Source organism: Dysidea avara, chromosome 1 (genome assembly GCF_963678975.1).
Source record: "Dysidea avara chromosome 1, odDysAvar1.4, whole genome shotgun sequence".
Lineage (NCBI taxonomy): Eukaryota > Metazoa > Porifera > Demospongiae > Dictyoceratida > Dysideidae > Dysidea > Dysidea avara.
In genome coordinates, this window is record NC_089272.1 from 6,613,291 (window position 1) to 6,639,120 (window position 25,830).

Below are 25,830 nucleotides of genomic sequence, written 5' to 3' on the forward strand. Positions count from 1 at the left end.
TTCAGAAGACCCAACCCATTGATGGCATTAACCATATTCATAGCATTGTCTGTAACAGCTGCCACAATGTTATCTTTGTCAATGTTCCATGTATCAAAGAATTCCTCACCAATGTTGACTGTTGTGTGAGTGACTGGACACAAGTAGTAGCTGCATTTAACATCAATTCCATGACAAGGTGAGCTCTAGTAAGTGAGCTGCAGTCCAGAGGTCAGTGGTAACACACAGAAACCTTTACCATATTCTTCACACCGTCATATTCTCAGGCCTTAAATTAACGTGCGGTCAACGGACAAAATCCGCACAAATAGCACAATGTCTGTACATAATTAGTTTTGGGCGGACACACATGTCCTTGCAAAACCAATAGTGGTACCATAAAAGCTGATGTGTATGTTTGTTTGTAGTGCTAACAATAACTGTCACTTGGTTGCTAGGAGATGCTACATTTTCCCAACCCAAGGATTTACCAATGCCACCTCCCCTTTGTGTACTGCTATCACCAGCAGCTGTAGTGACCACAGCCTGGTGATATGTTGCAGCTATGTGGTTGTATTTAACCTCAAAACATTCAATGGAAATTCCCTATTCCAATTCCAGCAGTGCATATAAAGTGCTCCTCTAGCTCATGTCTGTACAATTTGACTCTATGTCTGTACATTTGTGAATATGTAAGGACATTTGTCCTCTGCACCTTAAAAATTAAATTAAGGCCTGTATTCTTCATAACTGTTTTAGTGAAGTAGCCTCTACTTTAGATGGTACATGAAATTTACCACCTTCATTAATTCCAACCCCCTTCCCCCTGTCTTCTCCTACCAATAGTGGTGTCATGTCTACAGCTATACAGTTACCAATAGCACTGCTTAATGTGCTGTTATTGCTTAAAGGGTTTATGTACAGGTAGTTGTACAGCAAGACTTCAGTTATTGGCTGATCAGAGTTCTTTTCCTTCTTATCCGTTGCAACTGACAATGGGAACTTGTGCTTGATAGGATGTTTGTGCTCCAAATGTGTCTACAAATCATGTAGTTGTATTATCACTGTAAGGTGTTTCAATGTGGCATAGTTGACAAACAGCTTTCTTTTGATCGGTACAGTAACTTCATCACAAGTCCAGTAAAGCTTGAAATACTGTATGCTGAGCTCTTTCCACTCTAGTCTAATATGACTATATCATTGGATATGTCATTTTTATCTACATAAGCACTGCAAACACTTAATACGACACATGTACATCACACATCACACACATGTACATCACACTTCACACATACATATATACTGTATATACATACAAATGTACATATGAACATACGTTGTATATACTGTACACACACACACACACACACACACACACACACACACACACACACACACACACACACACACAAACACACACACAACACACACAAAGAGTTAAAACTATAGCCATGTCTTGTGCATGTCCATGTCCTATTAATAAACAGTATCCACTCTTGACCCCTTGATTAATTTTCTAAAGTTCTCTTTGGCAATGGTTCTGTATACTAAAGAAGCCTTATTGCAAAGGATTCCATTGTGTGTGCAAATGGATCATTTCAAGAACCATGTTGTGTGTTGTTTTACTTACTTTTAGTTAAGGCTGTATTGGTACCCCCCGCCCCCCCCAGAAGTGTACAGTGAGTCTTTCTTCTTGTACATTAAGTGATTTACTATGAGAACACACTCAGGTGCCCATGCAACGCTAGTGTTGATATCAGCATTGTAAACTATTTCCTTTTCACACAAAGCCAAAATTTTGCAGGAGTATTATCTTTTATTGCTTTAAACTTTAAAAATGGGTGGTGCCATATTGTCTACTCACAACCCTCATGCTGACCAGAACATTGTTTTGTCTCTTAGCAACTATTTGTAATGCCAATGGTGTGTGCAGTAAATTCATCTCCAAGTTGTCATCTTCTCTAGTGTGATCAAGAGGGTCATTTGTAGCTGTAATGTGTCGAACAGCCTATTACTGAGTGGAGACAAAGGCAGACCTGTGTATATCATGACCTTTGGATGTCTCTATATGGATGAGACTGGGAGTAGTTGTGTTGACTGTTGTGTGAGTGATTGGTAAATTTCAAGCAGTAGCTACCAGTCACCATCAATGCCATATGACAGGCAAGACCAAAGTGAGCTCTGAGCTGTGGTCCAAGGGTCAGTGGTATTACACAGAAACTGAGCTACCTTTACCATATTCTTCACACCATCATGTACAACAATGGTATAACTAAGTAGCCTTTAGATGGTACCTGATTTTGTGACCTTCATCAATTTCAATACTCCCTTGTTCTCTTCTACAATAATGGCTACATGTCTATAGCAACCAGTAGTACTAGTAAGGTTTTAGTTGCTCAACAACGATTTCAGTTGGTTAACTTTTTATCCTTTGCTGCTTGTAACAATAGGAGATTTCCACTGTTTAACTTTTTCAGTGTGGCACAGTCAATAAACAGGTTTTTTGACTGGTAGCTTGAAATGTTCCCACAATGGAATCTTTCCACTCTTGTTGTTGACAAACGTTGGACACCATTTTATTCAGTCAGCTCATGTAAATGTTTATATGCATGCTTAACCAAATGCATCAATTAATGACAATATCTTCTGATTACTTACCTCGTTTCAACCTTAGCCCTAATCATGTGTGCCCTTGGTTAAAGTTTAACCAAGAATAGTGATAGCACGCTGACGGAATAAAGAAATGTGATGATACAATCTTCACCAATTGAGAATAACACAAATTACGGAGTTTTACGGAGAGAATCCCCAGGGATATACACTGTTATATAGACTCTCTACACTCTTGGCTTAACTGTACTTACAATGTGATAGTGTAAAATATACTGTACATGTGTTTATGTGTAGTATTACAAAAGATGATTCCTGGATTCTGCCTGTAGTGACATTGTTGTGGGCAGAGTCTGTTGCTGAGTGGAGACAGGCAACAAGATCATGACCTTTGGATGTCTATCAGCCTACTGGAGACTGGGAGTTGGTATGCGTTTGTTTGTGTCTGTCTGTAGGTGTGTGTGTACGTGTGTGTGCATGTCAGAGGAGGTTGGAAGCATGCATGTGATCCCAATGGTTTGTATTGAAGAGCATAGTGGACTTCTTGAGTTCTGAGATACCTCCTGATTGATGAAATATGATGAGTAAATGGCCATGAATAGGTAGATTTTTAAACTTATAAATTATGCAGTTATATCATTATGATAGTGTGTGTATGAGATGTGTTAGTGGTGATAGAGCTGTGTGATGATGCCTGTAAAATACATACCACACTTGTTTTGTACATGCAGACAGTCCAGAATAGAGTTGGGAGACATCACATCAAATGAAAACTCAACATCGCTGTGTTTCACATACAGTAGCCAAGGTTTGTACAGTATGTAAATAATTGTTGAAATATCTAGTGTACCCTAAATAGAATTCTAGTAATGTCCATTCATGACACTAGTAGATATGTAGTGTATACATGTGTAGAGTCAACATGTGATGATCACATGATATACATGTGTAGGGTCAACATGTGATGATCACATGATATACATGTGTAGAGTCAACATGTGATGACCACATGATATACATGTGTAGAGTCAACATGTGATCACGTGATGTATCATACTGTACCTTTATTTTATCTGAATGTCAAAATGATTGTTCTATTAGAGTATTTTGTCAACAAGTGTACAAAGGACCCAGGACCAGGGGACCCACAGGTATCCAACTCTTCTCAGAATTTTATACACTTCACAATATTCTTGTACTAGGTACCTCTGCAAGTAGTCTTGCATGGCCAATCTACTTTTCCTTGTGACGGTGTCTTACATGATATTTAAACCAATTAAAAATTATAAGCATCTCCGATAAAAATCTAAAGCTGATTGCATTTCTCGGCATTTATAGGTCACTTGCCAGTCTTGCCTGCTGCACTATGAGCATACTAGTCTATAGTGTGTGTACATGAAAGTTCATAACAGCTTTCATTAGATTCTCTTTCTGTTACATCTGTGTAAGGAGCCTGTATTGCTTATAGAGGTTTTGTTTGATCTTTAATCAGTTTCTTTTTCTGAACTACGGAGGTACCCATTGCTTTAATTCAGATGAATAATTTCTTGCTTTGTGCAACAATTCAGAGCTTTCAGCAGTAGTTTTATCACTTAACCATTTACCTGTTTTATTGTTTCAAAACAAGATCATAGTTTCCAGTGACAAAATGATGGATTTAATTCTTCTGTACGGAAACGATTGAGTTGTGCCTCTCACTGATTGTGTTTGTCTTTGAAACAGAATTTGTTTGTATATTTTAAATCAGGCAGATGCTCAGCAACAAAACAAGTTAGTAAAGATGAAAAGGGCACAGTAAGAATCTCTTCTTGTATATAGTCCCTTGTTGCAAATAAACAATCGTAGATTGTATCAACATGGAGCACTTTTTGCTTCAAATAAGCTGTAAAGTGTTGATATATGCCACTTTTCTCACAGTCGTACATGTGTCTGCTGAGAGCCTTACAAGTCGCTTGAACCAATCAAATAACTTCTGGCTCTGACTTGCAAGCTAAGCCACGTCTTGGTGGAGGTTCATGAAAGTAAGTATTTTCCAAGTGGATAAAACACAGTCAGCCAAGCCATCTGCTGTTGGACACTGTCAAGGTAAAGCTGTTAATGTCTGTGATTTAAATTCTTTTAAGCATACTGCACTTCTGCTAGCTTCAAGTTTACATGTCAAATTCTTGATTCTTTCTGATACGTCAATTCTTTTCACTTGCTCTTTTAGCAGTTGCTAAGCGACTGTGAGGTACATCATTTTCTTTGGACTTTGCAGAAGTTTCAAATTTTTATTCTTTAATTTTGTCATCTTTGTGTTTTAACTTCTTGTGAACATTTCTTACACAAATCTTTGATTTAACATTTGCTACAACCTTGCATTGTACTTCCATGCTATCATCCTTTAGTTATGGTGCAGGTATACACTGTTTAGCAAAAAAGTCTCCTGAAATAATAGGTTGATCTGATCACCACGTTTGTTACGTGAGAGCTCTGAGCACTTCTTGCCAGAGGTGTAGCCACCGGGCCCAGGCCTGGGCAAGTGGGCATCAACAATTTGAGTCAAGTTCGAGATACTCTAATAAAGCAGTCAGATCGAGATACTCTAATAGAGCAGTCACAGTATTCAGAGAAAAGCAGTGTAGCAAGCTACTTATGTAGTTATAAATAAGGAGGTATAGTTGATGGAGGGGAGATATTGTTAGTAGGTATAGTTTTACCTTTTCTTTTACTCTTTATCTTACAGCTAGGCCCTAGCATCACCAAAAGTCTGACTACGTCCCCTGCTTCTTGCCAGCCTTGATACAGCTGTTGTAATACATGCAGGTGTTAATGGCATCATCATCAGGCATCAATTTCAGCAGCAATTCTATGAGAAATACAGTTAGTTTAAAAATGTGTTTAGTTAAAAGCAACTCTTAGTAATTGAAGAGATCGAGAACACTGATAACTGATGGTTAACAATGGAGATTCCAACTCACTCACAGTTTTTACAAAGATAAGGCAATGAGGAAGCCATTTTCAACCAACAACACTAGTTTACAGTTCTACTGTAACAATACTACGTAATGACACAAAATGACACTAATGCTTTTGCTTTATTACTGGTCATCTGCATAGTTGTACTTAAAACTACGTAGCTCACCATAACTGGACCAAAACACCCTATACAAACACTACTTCACTATACAAAGACCTGTAAGTACTCTATATTGCGCTACATTTAGCTCACCAAAACTGATGGGAAACATAAGTTTCACCACAAACTGTGTCTAGAAATGAAATCAGAACCTCAAATTTGTCCAAAGCAATTTCAAATGGCTCTTAAAAGTATCAAAAATTAACTTTGTCATAGTTTGTGTTTAAACCTGATAGGTACCATGTTTACAATACAAATAATCTGTATGAAAACTTTCTACAGAGAGCATGGGTACTTAAAAGTTTAAGTTGCTGTTTCTCTAGATATGCTTTGTCATGTTGCACAAAAGTTTAGTGCTTCAAAACTCCTTTACTAGACTGTACGAGAGGACCACACACACACGCACGCACTGACATACACACACACACACACACACACACACTGTTGTATACTGAACACCACGTCATCCATAGAGTGTCTATGTACAGTATATTGGGACTGATTTATGACAACTGCTCTTACCCCTCACAGGTACATTAAAACTAACGGTTGAATAAATGAAAGAATTGGACATCATCTACTGGTGAGTCTTCTTATGTAAGTGTGTATGATGACATCTCATCATTTAAATCATGTTGCAATGGAACTTGTTGTCTTACAGTGTAGTAGTCACCTGTATAGAAACACCACCTCTCTAAAAGGCCAACTTTTAAATTACAGTCATTTACATTATTGCAATGCAGCACCTGTTTATTAGTACAAATCAAAAAGGTTGTGAGATATTTACTGTACATTTATAGTATACGTACGTAATACTTTTGCATCTGAGTATCTTCCTTTATCATACAGTACAATAGTACTTTATAGTAGGGACCACAAAGGTTTGGGTGTGGCCCATGAAAAAACATCACCCAAAACCATCCTCAGTTTTCCCTGACAACAATGAAGTAGTGTTGGTTTAGAGCCCAAACAAGCTTTCAGATCAACCCAAAATGCTTTCAACAAGTTGGTATGGAATTTGTACTAGTAATAGCATGGGTAGCAGTGAAATTTGGGATAAATACCACAAGTGTTGTATTGGAAATGGGGATAAATTTCACGAGGCGAAGCCGAGTGAAATTAACCATTTCTAATACAACAAGAGTGGTATTTATCCCAAATTTCACTGCTATACCCATGCTATTCCCATACTCACTGCATATACACATGCTGTGCATTAGCGTTGCTATGCATGCAATTTGTCACTATGTACTAAACACGTGTCAACACTAATTGGTGCTACATTGTTAAGGGTCATTCCATGTCAAATCAACAAGGAATTTAGGGTCACCTCTCGGATTTTGACGAAACTTGGTGTGTTTGTAGTACCAATGGTGCTTATCACTCATGCAAATTTTTAGCTCCATACATTCCATAGTTTCTGATTTATGACCACAAATATTTTGAATATTTCATGAAAATTTGGTCCATCTCTTGTTACAAAATCAACTGCAATTTTGTACTGTGTAAATATTTTTAAACACACTTTCCAGTGATGGAAGACTGTTGATTGACCTTTCCAGTGATCCCTAAATTATGGGATATCTACTTAATTATGGTTCAAAAGTACTTCATTGAAAACTTTAATCCTTTATATTTTGAAAAATGCTGCTTGAAATTTTTCGAATTCTTTTGTGAATAATGATTGGATCATAGTCTATGTTTGATAAATTTTTTGGGGTGGGATCACAATGGGCTCAAGAGATATAATGAATTATGTTGTGGTATGCGGTGGAATTTGCAGTTTATTATTGCTGTATTGGAGTGTACACCTCCAATAACCACTTACAACAAGGCCATGCCAAGTTTGTGTTACAGAGTGAAGGTGTCTAGGTGCATTGCAACCTGTATTAATGACCACCTGTATTGAAAGACCATCTATAAGCTGTAGCTAATTTATACTTTAATTGGATATTAATGTATAGCACCAAAGCATCAACCCTTTCTAGCAAATCCAAAAATGGTCCTTATTAGACAGGTTGACTATAAATGAGATTATCATGCGTCCATAAACACATTAATGTTGTACCATCTCTTCAGTTATACCTTATTTATTAAGTAAAATCTCGCTATAGTGCACTCACATACATATCCCCACTCTACACTATTCAAGTTACGTACATGGCTGCATAGGTACAATAGACCTCCTCAAAAAGGATACCTGGGCACCTTAATAGCCTCATGATCTTACTTTATAATTGTACGTACATTTTGTGCCCAAGACAAGTATGTGGCTTCTCAAAAGTGAACACTTCATCAATGGTCCAGGGAATAGAATAGTTACACTATATACAGTAGATGCATTACTTGTACCCAGAGTTTTTATATTATTAATACTTGCTTGCACCTCAATGTGTGATTTATAGTACTGTAATTACTAAAATGGTTTTTCAAAGTATTTTGGGTTGACGCTTTGAAGATCAGTACAAGCAAATGTTAAGTATGTGGTCAGCATGTCCTATGTGAGTATGTGCATGAGTTTATGACTTGATCTTCAAAGTGGTCATGAATGTAAAGTAATGTAGTAATTAATTTCACATATTGAGGTACAATTAATGCATGTATGGTAAAACCCCTCCATTGCTAGGAACATAATAAAGTGCTCATATTACAGAAACCACAGAAGTATCTTGATCTAAATGTATGTGCACCACTAGAGTGGGAGTACAGTGTATAAACAGGTGTCCTGGTTATCAAGATATCCAGGTATCCCTTCTGAGGAGTTCTGTTGTATGTATCTATGTAGCCACATACGCAACTTAAATATGGCTAAGTCCACTACGTGGTATTCAACTTAATAAAGAATGTATTTGTGAAGAGATAGTACATTTACATGATGTTCATGGACACATGGTGGTCAGATCTGTAATTTATAGTCAACCTGTCTAATAAGGACCATTTTTGGATTTGTTAGAAAGGGTTGATGCTTTGGTGCTATACATTAATGAAGTATAACTTAACTGCAGCACATAGATGGTCTTTCAATACAGGTGGTCATTAATACAGATTGCAATGCACCTAGACACCTTCACTCTGTAAGACAAACTTGGCATGGCCTTGTTGCGAGTGGTTATTGGAAGTGTACACTCCAATACAGCAATAATAGACGGCAAATTCCACCGCATACCACAACATAATTCATTATATCTCTTGAGCCTATTGTGGTCCCACCACAAAATTTTTATCAAACATAGACTATGACCCAATCATTATTCACAAAAGAATTCGAAAAATTTCAAACAGCATATTTCAAAATATAAAGGATTAAAGTTTTCAATGAAGTACTTTTAAACCATAATTAAGTAGATATCCCATAATTTAGGGATCACTGGAAAGGTAAATCAACAGTCTTCCATCACTGAAAATTGTGTTTACAAATATTTACACAGTGCAAGGTTGCAATTGATTTTGTAACAAGAGATGGACCAAATTTTCATGAAATATTCAAAATATTTGTGGTCATAAATCAGAAACTATGGAATCTATGGAGCTAAAAATTTGCATGAGTGATAAGCACCATAGGTACTACAAACACACCAAGTTTCATCAAAATCCGAGAGGTGACCCTAAATTCCTTGTTGATTTGACACGGAATGACCCTTAACATAAATTCTAGCCAATGGAATTGCAATTACAACTTTTTCACTGCTACCAGTAAAATACGGGATAAATTTCACTGCTACTATTGAGACTTTTTGTATGGGTAGTGAAACAGGTATTGTATTAGAAAAAAAATTAAAACCGATTTTTCTAGTGACTGACTAACTGACTGATGCCTTTAGACAAGTGTAACTCGATAACAGCTAAGGCTATACAGGCTTGATTTTTTCACTGTTCAACATCACTTCAGCCGGACACGTACATTTTGGCATACCGCAAGACGTACAACGCATTCTTCATGGACTTACCAGTGTCCTCCTTTGTGTCCCATTCATCTTTGCTGACAGCGAAAGGTGTCGATTTGGTGGTAGTACGTGATGGCTTCCCTTTGTAATAGAAATCGTCCATATTTTTCATAATGGCTACTTTGATTACAGAGATGCTTTTCGAACATTTCTTGATTCGTAATGGGTTGAACATAGCTGACAATGAAGCGTAATGGATACGGAGTGTACTTTTCAGATGATAATTGATAGCTGAGACGTGCAGCGCTATTTCTTTCTCTTGATGTGAGTTCACCAGTCATAATTTTATTTTACAAAAAGTTAACAAACAAGTACACAGAAATGTGGAATTTTTCAACTAGAGTAGGGACCATAGCACGTCAATAAAAAAAGTAATGAAACAAGTTGGAGTAGTGCATAATATTAAATCACAGTGAAACAATAAGAAGTGTTATATCCCTACTGTGCATTTCCATTATGGTATCTTGAGCACAGTAGGGATATAACACTTCTTATTGTTTTACTGTGATTTAATATCATGCACTACTCCAACTTGTTTCAGTACTTTTATCAATGTGCTATGATCCCTTGTGTACTTGTACTGGTAAATATGTCAGGCAGACTCAATATAGTACTTATTCAGATATTCAGTTCTGTCACTAAAATGGTATGTATATTGAAGGGAAATTCCTATCATATATTCGTAGCCATTCAGTGTGTTCATGGTGAATACTAATATATTTTTATGTACTGTACTAAATGTGTGTGTGTGTGTAGTGTGTGCTACCACTAAGTCACAGTTGCTGTTGCACTGCTCCCTTGAGCAAGAAACTTTCTAACCTTACTCCAGTCTACATGTAGCTGTAAATGAAAACCTTGGTGTTAGTTTATGAAGCAGCTTACGTACCCTGCTGTGTCACCAATGTGGGCTCCTGTTGTTACTTATTATAGCTCTGGTCATAGAATAATGGGAATCATAGTGGAGAGATAAGAGTAAGAAGTTGGGTGTATGGGCAGCTTGCAGAGCAACAACATACCACTTCGTGCCAATAATTCTTGTTAGTACATGATACCACAAACCAGTTAAGCCTGTTTAGGGAGTGGTCTTGAGGCTGTGACACTTACAGTAACCACAGACCTCAGCTGGTATGTGTCGAGCCTCCAGTTAAACCTGTTTAACCTGCGTTTAAACCTGGCTTAACTGGTGAAGCAATATGCCAACAGTATCTCACACAATGGTCAGTGGTGAAATCTGATCAAATTGGCAAGATTAATGCCTATTTCCTTTCTAGTTTGACAGTTGGGATGTAGTTTATGTTTCTCACCACCATTGTTTACATAGTTAACCTAAAGGTATTTGTTGCTAGGTGATAAAATAACAGGTAGGGATTTGCAACTCGCAAATTGACGGAAGGCGAGTATAAATGTCTCTACAGTAAGGTGAGGTACAACTTCCAGGTGGATGGCTCTTGTTGTAGTGCACGTAAATACCTAAACAAATATACACTTTACTCTCTCCATTCACTATTGTACATATAGAACACCAGTAAAGTCAACCCCAGTTATGGTGAATGGGGCTACGTCTCTCAGATGGTCCTTGGGCAATGGTGCATGTCTGGAGCAGGATACGATCTTTCATGGTGGCGTTTATAGGTTATGCAGCAATGAAGGAGTCTTTTAATGTACTGCCAACCTGAAGGCACCCAGTATTGCTGCCTCAAAGCTGTAAGAGTGCTGTTCACGCCTCCATGAAAGAGAGAGATATGGAGTGAGCAAATGAGCAATTTGGTAAAGCCATATTTCTGTATTGGAATCTTGTAGTATCACTTAATAGGGCAATGTGGTTGCACCCATCACATCTAAGAAATCCATCACTATCAAGAAAAAGTCGTAGCTGTCTTACTAAAGTTGAGGTCTTCTTCCTAGTGCCTTGTTGTGACTTGAGGGTTGAAATCTCACTGGAGAAGGCCTGCTCTTGGGAAGTCTCAATCCTCTTTAGTCTTACAGCATTCAACTCAGTGGGGGTAGTTGGCCAGTCATCCTTGCATCTTGAGATCGTTTGAGGTTGTCAATGAAGCACTGAACATAGGCTGTCACTGCCAGTAAACGTTCAAGGGAACTGTAGTTGTCTGGTGTAATGATCTAGTGTTACTGTTGTCAGCTGGTGGTGAAATCACAAACTCTTCTGCTGTCAGTGCTGCTACATAGAGTAGAAAGACTGATTGTGGGTCCCACGACGGCTACTTCCTTTCATCAAGTAACCAGTTTTGTCTGCGCCACCACAATGAAGGGTATGAAACTGCTCAAAGGTGAGTCCTTTAGTGAGGAGGTCTGCTGCATTCTCATTGGATGGACCATCCTGCCAGGTGATATTTGGAATTGACTGGTTTATCTCTTCCACTCGATGTTTGATAAACTGAGGTAACACCTTTGTGCTCTGGATCCAACACAACACTATTTGATTATCAGTCCACATATAAACAGTAGCCTTCAGTTGAAGAGAGTTAATAGCGAATCTTGCAAGCTTTACTGCAGTGACAGCGGCCATCAGTTTGAGCTTAGGGAGAGTGGTCTACTTCAGTGATGCAACACGTCCTTTTACTACTAAAAAACTGGAAGGCTACTGCACCATATGCCTTGGTGCTAGCATCTGCAAGACATGTAACTGCAATGAGGTGTGTGCTGAAGTGTTGCCTGGAAAAATTGGTCTACTTATTGAGATCTCAGTTGACTTATAAATGTCTCCTAGTACGTATGGCTGCCCATTCCTCCAGGATGTCTTGGTCTAGTGGTTCATCCCACATAATACGTCACTGCCACAGCTCCTTTATAAGTAGTTTGGCACTAACTGATACAGGGATCAAATAGCTTAGAAGAGTCCTGGAGTACCTCTTGCTTAGTGGTCAGTGGAGTGGTGATGTGGTTAAGCCCCTTCAAGGACAGGGATCACTTATCAAGTGAAGTGTCCCATTGTAGCCCCAGGACATTGGTCAATGTGTTCTTGTCTGCAGTGCCATCCCTGTGTGCAGTGTCCATTTGCTGTCTACTGTTGTATGCCCGGGCTCTCAGGTTAAAGTTTGCTGCTGAGAGAATGGTTGGCTGTAAAACTGTAAGGGTTTTTCTTCTGGATTAAATCCTGTAACAATATTATCTACATACAGGTTAGAACATATGTTTGTGAGACACAGTGGTATTATACTGTTACAGTAGCAAATGATGGTTCAAAGTAGCAAACAGCATGAAGGGAGAGCTAACAAACCAAACAGCACTGTGAAAAATCTGTATGTGTCAAACTTACTGCTGGGGTCAGACGCATCGGAAAGGTATTAAAAATCGTGATCCTTGGCATGAAGAGCAATGTGAAAGAAGGCCTTCTCAATGTCCATTGAAACTCCATACACCCCTGTACTTGTGAGGGTGGAAGCAAAGGATGATTGATACTAGATCAATGAGAAAAGGGAGGACCAGTTAGGAGGCAGTCATTGAGGCTTGGTTGGTTCACAGATCTACGGCAACTACAGTCATATGCAATACGGATCAGTGTAGTGCTAGAGTCTTTCCTCATCGGGTGGTGTGGGCAGCACTGTTCCCATCAGGTATTACTTGTTCTATGAACCCACGACTGACTTGTTCCTTCAGTATGTTATCATAGGTCTGTAGCATGCCAGGCATCTGTGCTAGTCTATGTACTAATGATTGGGTCCTTTCCTGGCATACAGTATAGTTGTCAGGAAGAGGTGGGCGATCGTCCTTCCAGGGAAACATAGCACTGTAGGATCCATCATCTTGCCTGGTTATGTGAGTACTAGAATACTGCTCCAGGAAGGTCTTGTCTGAGGAGTAAGTCATGACCCCGGCTTCCTCTACTGCCCAAAACCTTTGTAAATCTTGTTCGTCAGAGTCATGGTTTACAGCCACACTCAGCAAGCTTGAGACGATGTTGCAGGACTGTAGTACTGGTAGTGGCCTCAATAACACATACCCCAATCTTGAACTGACAGCTGTAGAACCATCACTTCTAACAATGTGGTCTCCAATAAAGTGCCAATAGAAATCAGCCCCAAGGAGTAGTGAGATCTCAAAATTTTCTGAACTAGAGACAGGGTGGGCTAATGGAAGTCCTTTCAAATGTGGTATGTTAGAAATTGTAGTCCTCACTGTGTTGTTGAGTGGGGCAGCAATTGTCCGGACAACAAGTGTCGAAATTGGGATCAAGTCACCTCTAGGTGTCTTGAGATTAATAATCACATTATGCAAACATTTGAGGAGCAGTTGTGCTGAGCCAAAGGAAGCCAAGTTAATACGTCTGGATCAGTGAGGGACCTGTCACCACTTCTAACATGTGTGCAAGCTTCTCAGTAAGGAATGATTGCTGGGATCCTTCATCAAAATAGTATGTGAGTTTCTGCCTGTATCTTGCCATTTACAACAGTTGCTATTGCAGTCTTCAATAAACAGACAGTGTTTCTCGTCAGTTGTGATGGGACAAAGCTTGTGAGAGAAGCAGTAGCTGTTGCTGGGTTGAGCATTGGCTGAGTAGTATTCTCGCTAGTGGGAATAGAGTTGGTGGGGGCAGAACTAGCAGGTGGGGACTAGTGGGTGTAGAGTTACATATACTTGTATGATGTTTGCCATTGCATTTTCGGCACCTATTCTTGGATGCATATTCGGAAACACAGTGATGTGCAAGATAGTTATAACAAAGTTTCTCCTGTTTCGTAATCGCAGTGTGTGACTGTTGGTCCTTGTGTACTTCACAATTGTTTGAACTGTAGTTTCCCTTACAGTATGTGCACACTGGCTGCTTACTTGTATGGTCTCGTGGTTTGTGGCTAGACTTCTTGCCTGCTGATTTAAAGAATGAGGCTGTTGGTAACCTTACTTGAATTCCAGAATTGGATGTCTGTTAACCCGCTTCAAAGATACAGATCTCCCTTAGTAAGGCTGTCTGAAGTTGCTTGACTGTCCACTCGCTACTGTCCCATGCTCTGGCCATGTTCTTCTTCATCTTTTCTGGCAGTTTACCCAGCATTATTGGCACCAACAGTGTTTTGAGATACTCAGGTGACTTGCCCAATAACTAAACAATGGATGTGACTCTCGATTGTATCTTGAAAGGATAGTAGACTTGTCGACTTATTAACAGGTTTGGGCACGTCTAGTAGAGCTTGAATGTGTGTACTAATCAATTTGTGTGGCTGGCCATAACAATCTTTCAGAAGGTCAACAAAATATTGATAATTAGAATTGGTTATGACTAGGCTAGGGCTGCCTTACTTTCCAACTGTGTTCTTAGATAATTGAGTTTCTGCACCACAGACAAGTATGGATTCAAGTCAATAGCAGACTCAAAACAGTCCCAAAATGACTTCCAGTTCAGAGGGTCACCACTGTACTTAGAAACTTCCAGCTTAGGTAGTCTTGTGATGTATTGGGATGCTGGATGACTATCGCTTGGTTCCTGACAAGCAGGTTCAACTGTGTTGGTTGGTGGACTCACTTGAGTTGTCTTTGAGGTCTGGGGAGGAGAGTGGGAATCTGAAGAAGGCAATGTTGATGGCATATGTACTGTGTTGGTTGGTTAGGGTAAGGTGGTGAGTTTGTGGTTAATCAATACCATCTTCGAGGACAAGGTTGACTGCATGTCTTCTGATTCCACTATCATTCATGTTCATCCTCTATAGTGTCTAGGATATAAATATCTGATAATTCTGTAGCCTTGTGTTCAAGCTGCTTAAAATTGTGTTCTAATTGAGCTCTATCCTCTGTCTCTGGTGTCATATCACGTGGGTACTTCTCAAATATAGACTCTATACTGTCGAAGAGCTTGGCAATGTGTGCCTTGTGAGTTGTGACCACCACATGAGCAGCGTAGCTTCTTGAGAGCGTCCATGATAGTGACTAGTAACAGTTTTGAGTAGCGTACAAACAAGCTGTAACAGAGAATAGCAACAACAACAAATCAATGGGGAAACCTCGCTTGCCTTCCGGGGTACCGTTAGTAGACTCCTAGTATGTCACAGTACAACATATTTTCAGTGACTGGTTACTGATTAGCAAAGCAAAGTGACAGGCAGTAGTGAAGTGAGGTCCTGGTCACAGCACCAGCAATGTAGGGTGCTCTGATAGTACAATAAGGTAGTCTTGTCTCGCCCTGATGTCGATGGATTCTGTCACTACACTACTTACTAGCATGCACACTATATACGCACACGTATATTGCGACATATTCCAAATATAGTAATGTATAATGTGTGACTGTGTATAGTATTGTATTTGTCAAGAATTTGTTGTGTACGTGTGTGTGTACATGTGTGATGCTCTTTCTTTGTACTATCCATGTCCTTGCTTCCATCTGATCATGCCTGGACCATTATGATAATATGTGTATATCTCTATGTGATACTGTATGTTAACAGTGATGAGGTAATGATGATTCTTGTAAACACACACCACACGGGTGTATCCATTCACTGGACCGGACTACTGGACTGGATTACTGGACTGGACTACTGGACCGGACTACTGGATTCAATTTTGTTTTTTGTTTTCTTACGTTTTATCGCCAAACTTAATTAAAAAGTGTCTGACCACGAGACATGGGTTACTATTCAGTGGACTGGACTACTGGACTGGAACACTGGACTGGACTACTGGACTGACATATTTTTGGTTTTTGCGCATTCTATGGTTGGATTCACAGAGTCTTGCTAGTAAGTACCCTTAGAGCACCGCAGCCCACTTCTAAATGCTGAAGACAAACAATGGAATGTACAAAAACTGGTTTTTAATAATTTTGCTACTGTTTATTATGCCACTTTACAACACTTATTCCTTACCCTGGTGTGTAGTAATAGAATGGGACAGCATTAGTTAACCAGCAATCAACTAGCCAGTAGACAATATCTTATATCTCTAGAGCAAGCTTCAGCCAGTCTTGCCAGCGTGGCCAGACCTCTAGACTTGCCTCTAGTTCAGTGCAGGGGCTTACCTATTAGAGATTTTTCAGTATGGGCGCTTATAATCTTTAATTGATAAGTCCCTGCACTGAAACAAAAGTCTGACAGAGAGACTAGCTTGCAGCTGCTCTTCAACCTTACTCTAAGGATATAACTCAACGGATATTGTCTACTGGCTAGTTGATTGCTGGTTAACTATTGCTGTCACAATCAATTCCCTGCACTGCCTGCAGCATTACTACACACCAGGGTAAGGAATAAGCATTGTATAGTGGTATAATGAACAGTAGCAAATTATTAAGAGACAGTTTTCGCATATTCCACTGTTCATCTTTAGCATTTAGAAGTGGGCTTCAGATTCCCTAAGGGTGGTTACTAGCAAGATTCCATAAATCCAACCATAGAATGTGCAAAAACCAAAAATATGTCAGTCCAGTCCAGTGTTCCAGTCCAGTAGTCCTGTCCACTGAATAGTGACGCCCCCACTAGACATAAAACTTGTACATTGATCACAAAAACTGCACTAAAACCTTAGTGCAGTTCATTATCAAAAACAATTTGCCTACTGCTAGCAATGTTTCAAGCACTGTTAACACTATTAATGCATCTCTGTTTTCTCTAGCCTTCTTTTGTAAAATAGCACACCATATATACGTTTTACACCATGCAATTACATTATGAAATCACCTGTAGCCTGCTCATTCACTCTAGCTTTGCCGGCTCTTTGGTTGATAATGTTTGAAAATAGCAACTAGTATGCAGTGTTACATTTAGCTTTCTAATGTGCATACTTTCAAACAGGAAGGTAAGGTTACACATATTTTTTAAAAAAATACAGTGAGTGTAACAAGAGTTCAAATCAAAGTTATACCATTAAATAGCCCACCAAAACCATAACATTTTTTCAAACATACTTAATATAACATGTTTAAACAGACATCTTACAGACCTTCAGCGTGGCACAATTGTGCTGTAAATCCTTAAAAATACATTTTAAAAGATACATTTTTTTCTTTACTATGACAAGACATGGAGAGCCCTAGCCCCATGTGTGGTATGTAATCACTTTTAGTGGTTGAAAAAAGGTGTTTGTAGTCAAAAATATGTTTGAGCAAATGTTATGTGAGTCCAGTAGTCCAGTCCAGTAATCCATTCCAGTAATCCAGTCCAGTAGTCCAGTCCAGTAATCCAGTCCAGTAGTCCAGTCCAGTGAATGGATACACCCAAACACACACCATATGTGACCGGATCTGCAAAAACCCAACAAAATCATGCATTTTTTGAATTCCTATTCATTAACAATTTATAATCTACTTAGCCAAGTGTACCCTCTGGCAAAGTTTCAACCTCATATGCCAATAACTTTTGGAGTTACAGCCCTACAAAGTAGCAACAACAGAAAATTCGATTTGTACAGCAAGTATAGAGAAAATAAATTACAAGTACTTACAAAAACAGTTGTAACTTACCAACAGATTGAGGTACAGAGCTGAAAGGTTCACCATCGTGTTTCCTATGAATAGGGGAATGAATTATTGGGTACATTTGTCTTTTACTTTCCTTTCTTCACTGCATACAAAGGTGAAATCCGTGAAGAAAAATTGATCACGTAAATACGTAGAATTCCAAAATAGAATTCCAGTCATTACTGTTCATGAGACTAGTGAACATGTACATGTGTAGAATCAACATGATGTGTTATAGTGGAATATGTCTTAGTGACCACCAGTGATGTGTTTGTGTTGTGTTTGTATTCTCTAAGAGGATTATTTGTGTTGTGTTTGTAAAGACACACACACAAATTCAGTGGAAACTTGTTGGCCACTACTGTATACCATTAATATGTACATTCAGTATGTAGCTAATAACTTGTGAGGTATCTTATTATGGGATAGATACTAGTCAATACAAAACTTGTGACAGTCATGTGCACATCTCATGACATTTCTAATGTACACTAGTATTTTTAAAAATGTGACCATCTCACCCGACTAGCCAAATTCCAACTTTGTAGACTAATCCAAATGAATGTTATGGCTGCGAATGTAAGTGCCTGTAGTTTATTTTTAGTATAGTCACCGTACAAATCGATATCCTTGTTCTTCTTACTTTCTAGCACTGTAATTTCAAAACTACAGACCACAGAAGGCTGAAACTTTGGTGATCCATTCCTTCGACACTGCAGATAATGGTGAGTGAATAAATTTTTTTTTTAATTGTACGAACTTAAATGTTCACCATGGATTGGCAGATCAATCAAGGTATAGTTTTTTCCTTGCAGTCACTTGCGCATAGACGTATGAAGGTGGTTTGGTAGAAGAAACAATGATGATCTTGTTTACGTTTACCGCATCGTAAACAAACGCATGTGACACCCATACTGTTGAAGCTACGCAAACAAAACAAAGATTTTCAAACTCTTCATGAGCAGGCGAATAAGATGGTATATAGTTTTCATCGATTTGAGTCTTCCTTCTTTGAGCACTGGCCCGATAAAAACTTGCGTATTTTTTCTTGTAACATACGTAATTTTACGAATTATTTTTATATTACGATTTCTCAATACGCATGCTTGTGCGAACTAGATAGGTTTTTGCTGAGACAGTCACAAATTATAAATTTAAAAATAAAGTAGGGATCTATGCAACAAAAAGTAGTGAAACAAGAGATGAATGATGGTATTACAGCATAGCTCAGTGGGAAAGTCCCTGTTAAGCTAATGTGCCAAAGTAGGGACTTCCCACTGAGCTATGCTGTGTAATACCATCATTCATCTCTTGTTTCACTAATTTTTGTTGCATAGATCCCTACTTCATTTTTTTAATTAACAATTTTTAAAAAATACTAGTTTGTTCAGTTTTTTGTTGTAGCACAGCTACATGTAGCTACAATGTAACTGTTCTATTAGAATATCATACATGACTGTTGTATTAGAGTATAGCTCGAGTGAGCCAAGAGGTGTGCAGCTAGCTAGACCAGTAAGGGGTGAGGTCATTTTGTTTACTGTTAAGTAAATAGCTAGATTGTTAAGAGGTGTGGTCTCCATACTCTATCGCTATTAGTCCACCTAGATCTTTAATTGATGGGTGTGGTCACAAACCTATCATGAACGGGATCCCAATCACGAACTTGCACATATCTAGTATTATAGTAGTTCCAGGATTGAAGCGCTTCTGATATCCAGCCATAGGCGGTGGAGATGGGGGGGGGGGGGGGGGGGCATGGCCCCCCACTTTTTTTGGGACACTGTTTGCAAGAAAAGATTGAGATACTCTAATAGAACAGTCAGGATCTGGATACTCTAATAGAGCAGTCACAGTATTCAGAGAAGCAGTGTAGCACATTACTTAGCTACGTATGTGTAGTTATAAAATGGAGATTTAATTGGTGGAGAGCAGCTATTGTGAGCAGGCTGTGACTTTTTTTTTTTGGTCTTCAACTTACAGCTGGCCTGGCCCCCTCACTCTTTGGCCTGCTCCACCGTCCCTGTATCCAGCTCTGAAATAATTCTATAGCGTCTATATATGTTGCTGCAAGAAAGTGTTTATGTGGAAAATTAACGCCTTGACAGGGCTCAACCCAGAATATTAACCTAGAGGGGGCGAAGTAAGTCGCTTCGGATTCTAGGGGGGTCTGGGGGCATGCTCCCCCAGGAAAATTTTGAAAATTTAGGTGTAAATATACTCAATTTTGGTGAAATTTTACTGTGATGCCATTGAATATTGACCATTGGATTATACAACTTTGAGATCCATTAAACCTTTCCATTTCTCAAGGCTTTAGGTATAAACCTAGGGGGGGCAATAGCTAACCCAGAGGGGGCCTGTGCCCCCCCCCGCCCCCCCCTAGATTAACCCCTGCTTGATATGGTTTCGTTGGATGAAGAAGACGACAAGCAACCTGATTGAAAATAAAAGAAAAGACAAGGTGCAGAGGGCCTACACTCATCGGAACACCAAAAGGTACATCCCACTGGTGAGTTTGTTATTGTGGCATAAAATGGTGGCCGTACGCTACTTTGTTTGGCCTCAAGCCTTGCAACTGTGGTAAGTGAGTGAGGCAGTGAGACTAAAATTTGAGTTTTGGTGATTTTTTTAAAATTCTATTTCCAGCCACCTGTAAGTGTTTTATTATATTTAATGCTGTTTTTTATATTATATGGACTAGTACTATTCCGTAAAAGTGATTTTTGTTGCGTAAAATGTCTGTAGAATGATTTTAAAGGTGGAATTTTGAGCAGCGCGAGACATTTTCAAGGTGATCCCTACTTAAACAGTGCTACCATATCATTTGATATAATATTGTGGTAATACTGTATTAATTGTTGTGAAAAATACTACCATGAAATGTATGTCATGTATCAGCCAACCCTAGCTACCACTATTTGATGATGACAAGTAGTGACAATTTGTGACCAGCACAACTTGTTATAAATTTGTGTTTATCCAATTGCAGTCAATGTTAGGTCACTAGTCAGATATTCCTGGACACAACAGTGTAAATTTCAATACAACACTTCATGATATTTATCCACTATCCATGTTACCATATAACGGTGACTGGTGATTTGGCCAAATCAAAATTTGTCAAATCTTTCCATCCAATTCATGTCTGTTTTAGCAGATAACAAATTCACTTTTCCTCACCAAATCTCATCACAGTCACCAAAGGTTCCTCTTACCAAACTATCCTACTATACAATATTACTAATACATGTGCTATATTACACTGTACCATATCTTGTACTCTACAAACCTCGCCACTGATATGACATGTTGTGTATGTTGACATAACATTTACTTGTAATAGTGTACATTGTTATACAGTATCTACCCCTCACATGTAGATTATATGTAGTTATGATAATGTGAACATCATTTACTGGTGAGTATGTGTGTTCGTGCATGCGTGTGCGTGTGTGTGTGCATGTCAGAGGAGGTTGAAAGCATGCATGTGATCCCAATGTTTTTGTATTAAAGAGCATAGCGGACTTCTTGAGTTCTGAGATTCCCCCTGATTGATGAAATATGATGAGTACATGGCCATGAATAGGTAGATTTTTTAAACTTATAAATCATGCACAAATTTTTGTGCCAGGCCACGGATGCAGTAAATGTCTCTGTTGATGAGCTAGAGAGACAGAGAGGAGTTCTGCTCCATGAATTAACACCCAATAAGCCATCCTACACAACCTACACAAAGACTGTAGTGACATGCACCCAAGTCAGGGATTACAATAAACTAGAAAGATGGAGAAAGCCTCCAGATGAATGATAGCAACAACTGGCTGGTTATCATGGGAACCATTCAACATCCTTCAATGCTATACCCCACCTTACTGTTTCAAAATGTGGAAAATTTTCTTACAGTGTTTATTGCTCTTCCAACCTCCTCTGTTAGTGTTGTTAATATGTGTCTTGCTCCAATCTACCTGCGGGTTACTATCCCTGCCCCAGGAGAATTTGCCTGCACAATGCTCAGTGATGCACAAGCATCCCAGTGTTGGTTTTCTGGGCAGTGCTTTGCACGGCTGCTGAAGGCTTTACTTTTGTTTGTATTGTATAGTGCGTGTTAGTGATGCACCAATAAGAGATTTTATTGATTATCCGAATAGCCAAACTTGAAAAAACTTGAAAACTTGTGAGTATTCATCCTAAACGAAATGGGATGAATACTCGCAAGTGATACCGGTGCCACGCCCTTCAATTAGGAAGTTTTTAAATCACTTGCACTGTTGTGAGATGTTGTTACATTTGAGCGGTACCGTACTTCTAGTGATAAATAATGAGGTCACACAATGTAAACATAACTCACACATTCTAAACAGAAAATAGTTTTCATAAATGATAAAAAGTATTTCATTTTCTAAACTATCCATTCCCTGCAATGAAAACAAAGTGGTGATGAATTGTTGTCTGCTACTCTATATGTTGTACATGTCTATGTATGTAGATACATTGAAACTTGATATGTGGTCATCTATTTAATGTGATTAGGGTTGGGCGATATACCAGTGTAACAAGGCGATAGTACAGCTGGCAATAACCAATACCGCCTTGTTTTTGAAAAACCGCCATACCAGTTTAAGCGGTTATTTTATTGCAATATCATAGCGGGAATACAGCTGCAGCTACACACTTACACGTGTTAACAACGCCATATTGTACTTGTCAATCAGTATTACAGCCTCCTTGTACTAGCAAACAAGTCTAACCCATGCACTACTACACAAAACTATGCACTAATTATTAGAATACAGCTAGGCAAGGCGAGGCAGGTGTACTGGATACAGCACTTCTGTGATTGTGGGATAAAAATTCTGGCTTAACATTAGTAAGCCTTAGTAAATTATCAACTAGCTATATATACATAGACAGAAACTAGCTATCTCTCCTTCAAAATGTATGTGCACTCCATGCTCTATAAGTTTTTCCAAACTCCTAGCTAGCTGGTAAACAAAGTTCACCCATGCATTATACTGTGTAAACAGTTTTGAGTGTAGCTACTTGCTATAGTTCATTTCAATACCGTGATATTTGCAATAATCGTGATAATAAGCTCCGCAATAACCGCGGGAGGAAATTTTCAATATCGCCCAACCCTAAATGTGATCACCTTGTTATTGAATTAAACCACATTTATGTGTGGTCTAATTAATGGACAATGTTTCACTGTAACTTATCTATGTACAGTTTGTATATACCATTGTACACGCACGCACACACTGAACACCACAACACTCATAGAGTGCCTATGTACAGTATATTGGGACTGATTTATGACAACTGTTTCTACCCCTCACAGGTACATTAAAACTAATGATTGAACAAATGAAAGATGTAGACATCATCTACTAGTGAGTCTTCTTATGTAAGTGTGTATGGTGACATCTCATCATCTAAATCATGTTACAATGAAACTTGTTGTCTTAGTAGTCACCTGTATAGAAAGACCACCTCTCTAAAAGGCCAACATTTCAATTAGTCCATGGCACAATACAGCACCTGTTTGTTAGTACCAGGAGCTCATAAACCGACTTAAAAGGTTTTGAGTTTTTTTACACTGGTATACGTAATGTGCTATTTAAATCTGAGAGTTATTGGTAAATATGTCAGACACTAGGCACTAGAGATGTACCGATAATCGGATCGGCTACAATATCGGCCACCGATATGGTATTTTTTACCAATATCAGTATCGGTACAGAACAGCAGGAGGACCAATATCGTTACCGATATTTATACAGCAGCAATAGTTTGTACACAAACGGATTATGCACTGGTTTTCTATGTGGCTCTGGCTTATTGTTCACTCTGCAACAAGTGCTACGCTACGAGAAGCCATATAATTACACACGATTCTAGTGTTTGTTGCTGGAAAGCTTATCACAGTCTTTACAAACAAAGCAGTTATAGAGTACCTTTGCAATAAAAGAAGGATCACAGGATAACCAAGGAAACTTGCTGTACCAGCTTTCTCACAAGCCATTAGAATGCAGAGTAATGCAGAATTATCCGTTTAAGGCTTCATGGGAGTGTACATAAAAATGTTTGTAGGTGCCTAATTGTCTGGATTTCACAATAGAAACCCAAGCTGTCTACCACCACAGGCAATGAATACATGCACATGTTGTAGGGTAGGTAAATGTACACTTTCGTTTGCTTAAAATATTAATGCAAATATCGGATCGACTATCGGTTATTGGCTTCTTTTGGTTGCATCAATATCGGATATCGGTACATGCCAAAAACCCATATCGGTACACCTCTACTAGGCACTAATAAAGAGATTAAACCAGATATTCAATTGTGTCGTTTTACAATTGTCACTGTGAAATAATAATGTGTGTATTAAAGGGAAATTCCTCTTATATATACATACAACACCTGTAGCCACTCATAACATACGTATACATGTATTGTATTCATTGCCACTACTAATATATTTTTCATACTGTACAAAGTGTGAGTGTGTGCATGCATCTGAAGGTGTGTGTGTGTGTGCGTGCGTGTTTGTTTGTTTGTGTGCATGCGTGCATGTGTGTGTGTGTGTGTGTGCGCATGCCTGTGTATAGTGTGTGTGTGTGTGTGTGTGTGTGTGTGTGTGTGTGTGTGTGTGTGTGTGTGTGTGTGTGTGTGTGGGTGTGTGTGTGTGTGTGTGTGTGTGTGTGTGCTGGTGTGTGGACCCAGCTGGTAGACATTCTAGTGGTAAATGTAAAGCACCGATGCTATGTTTGAGGTTCATGCTCACTAATTCCCAGTTGCTGTTGCACTGTTCCCTTTAGCAAGAAATTTCTAACATTACTCCAGTCTAGGTAGACTGGGGTAAATGAAAACCTTGTAGAAGGAACTTACCCTCCATGTCACCAATGGGCACCTGGTGTTATCTAGTGAAGCAAATGCCAACAGTATAGTGGATCTCCTCTAAGACGGACACCATTGGGTAAATCAAACATGTCCTTTATATGAAGGTGTCCTTATTTAAATGGTTTTCTAAAATTTTAAAATAATGCACAAGACTGTGGTGGAGCAAGATGGGTTATGGTACCATGTGAACCAGATATGATCAGTTTAATAACAAACAGAAGTGATGTTATTGAGCATGGGTTACCTATGTTGTGTGGCCTCTACTACACTATCCAGACAATTAGGCACCACAAAAATTTTATACATGCTCCCATAAAGACTTGTCTGGATTACTCCATATTTTAGCTACAGTATTCTTAAAGTGCACCAGCTACTATTTTCAGAAGACCTGGGTATATGCATTCATGTGGCTTCTTGTAACTTTGGCACTTTGTCTTGCACTTTGTAGAATAGGCAATACAGAGATAGTGCATTCTGCATTAAATCATTTGATTGATTGTTGTAACTGGCAATGAACCTTTCTTACTTGTGTCCGTGATTAGCAAGGTGTTGTACTGTAGTGCTTGCCATATCTGGGAATTGTGCAGTGTCTGGTTTACGGAATAGAGAGGTGTCCGCTATTGAGGGGAGATTATTACACACAGATATTGGAAGTTGCATTTGGGACTTTATTAATTGTCCATTATAAAGAGGCTGTCCACCATTCAGGGGTGTCTGTTAAGAGGGGTTCCACTATATCTCACATGATATTCAGTCAGGGGTGTCCGTTAAGAGGGGTTCCACTATATCTCACATGACATTCAGTCAGGGGGGAATCTGCCCATTTCCTTTCTGGTCTGACATATTTCAGATCATAACAAAGACAGTTGGGA

At 38.9% G+C, this 25,830-nt stretch overlaps 2 protein-coding genes across 9 annotated transcripts in view; one reads left to right on the forward strand and one right to left on the reverse strand.

Annotated features, from left to right (window-relative positions):
• Positions 1 to 25,830, forward strand: part of LOC136254412 (N-alpha-acetyltransferase 50-like) — an 854,489-nt gene that overhangs the window by 773,384 nt on the left and 55,275 nt on the right. The window lies entirely within an intron of this gene.
• On the reverse strand, positions 13,195 to 15,308 carry LOC136241000 (uncharacterized). Its single transcript, XM_066032434.1, has 3 exons — positions 15,251 to 15,308; positions 14,911 to 15,171; positions 13,195 to 13,634 (listed from the first exon to the last, which is right to left on the reverse strand). The coding sequence occupies exons 1-3, from the start codon at positions 15,306 to 15,308 to the stop codon at positions 13,195 to 13,197; spliced, it is 759 nt and encodes a 252-aa protein (XP_065888506.1).

Coding starts and splice junctions, on each gene's coding strand:
- LOC136241000 (XM_066032434.1), bottom strand. CDS start 15,308: ATGAACATGAATGATAGTGGAATCAGAAGACATGCAGTCAACCTTGTC. Junction 15,172..15,250: donor CAACCTTGTCCTCGAAGATG/GTATTGATTAAC, acceptor TGCCTTCTTCAG/ATTCCCACTCTCCTCCCCAG. Junction 13,635..14,910: donor TCTAAGAACACAGTTGGAAA/GTAAGGCAGCCC, acceptor ATGGTTCTACAG/CTGTCAGTTCAAGATTGGGG.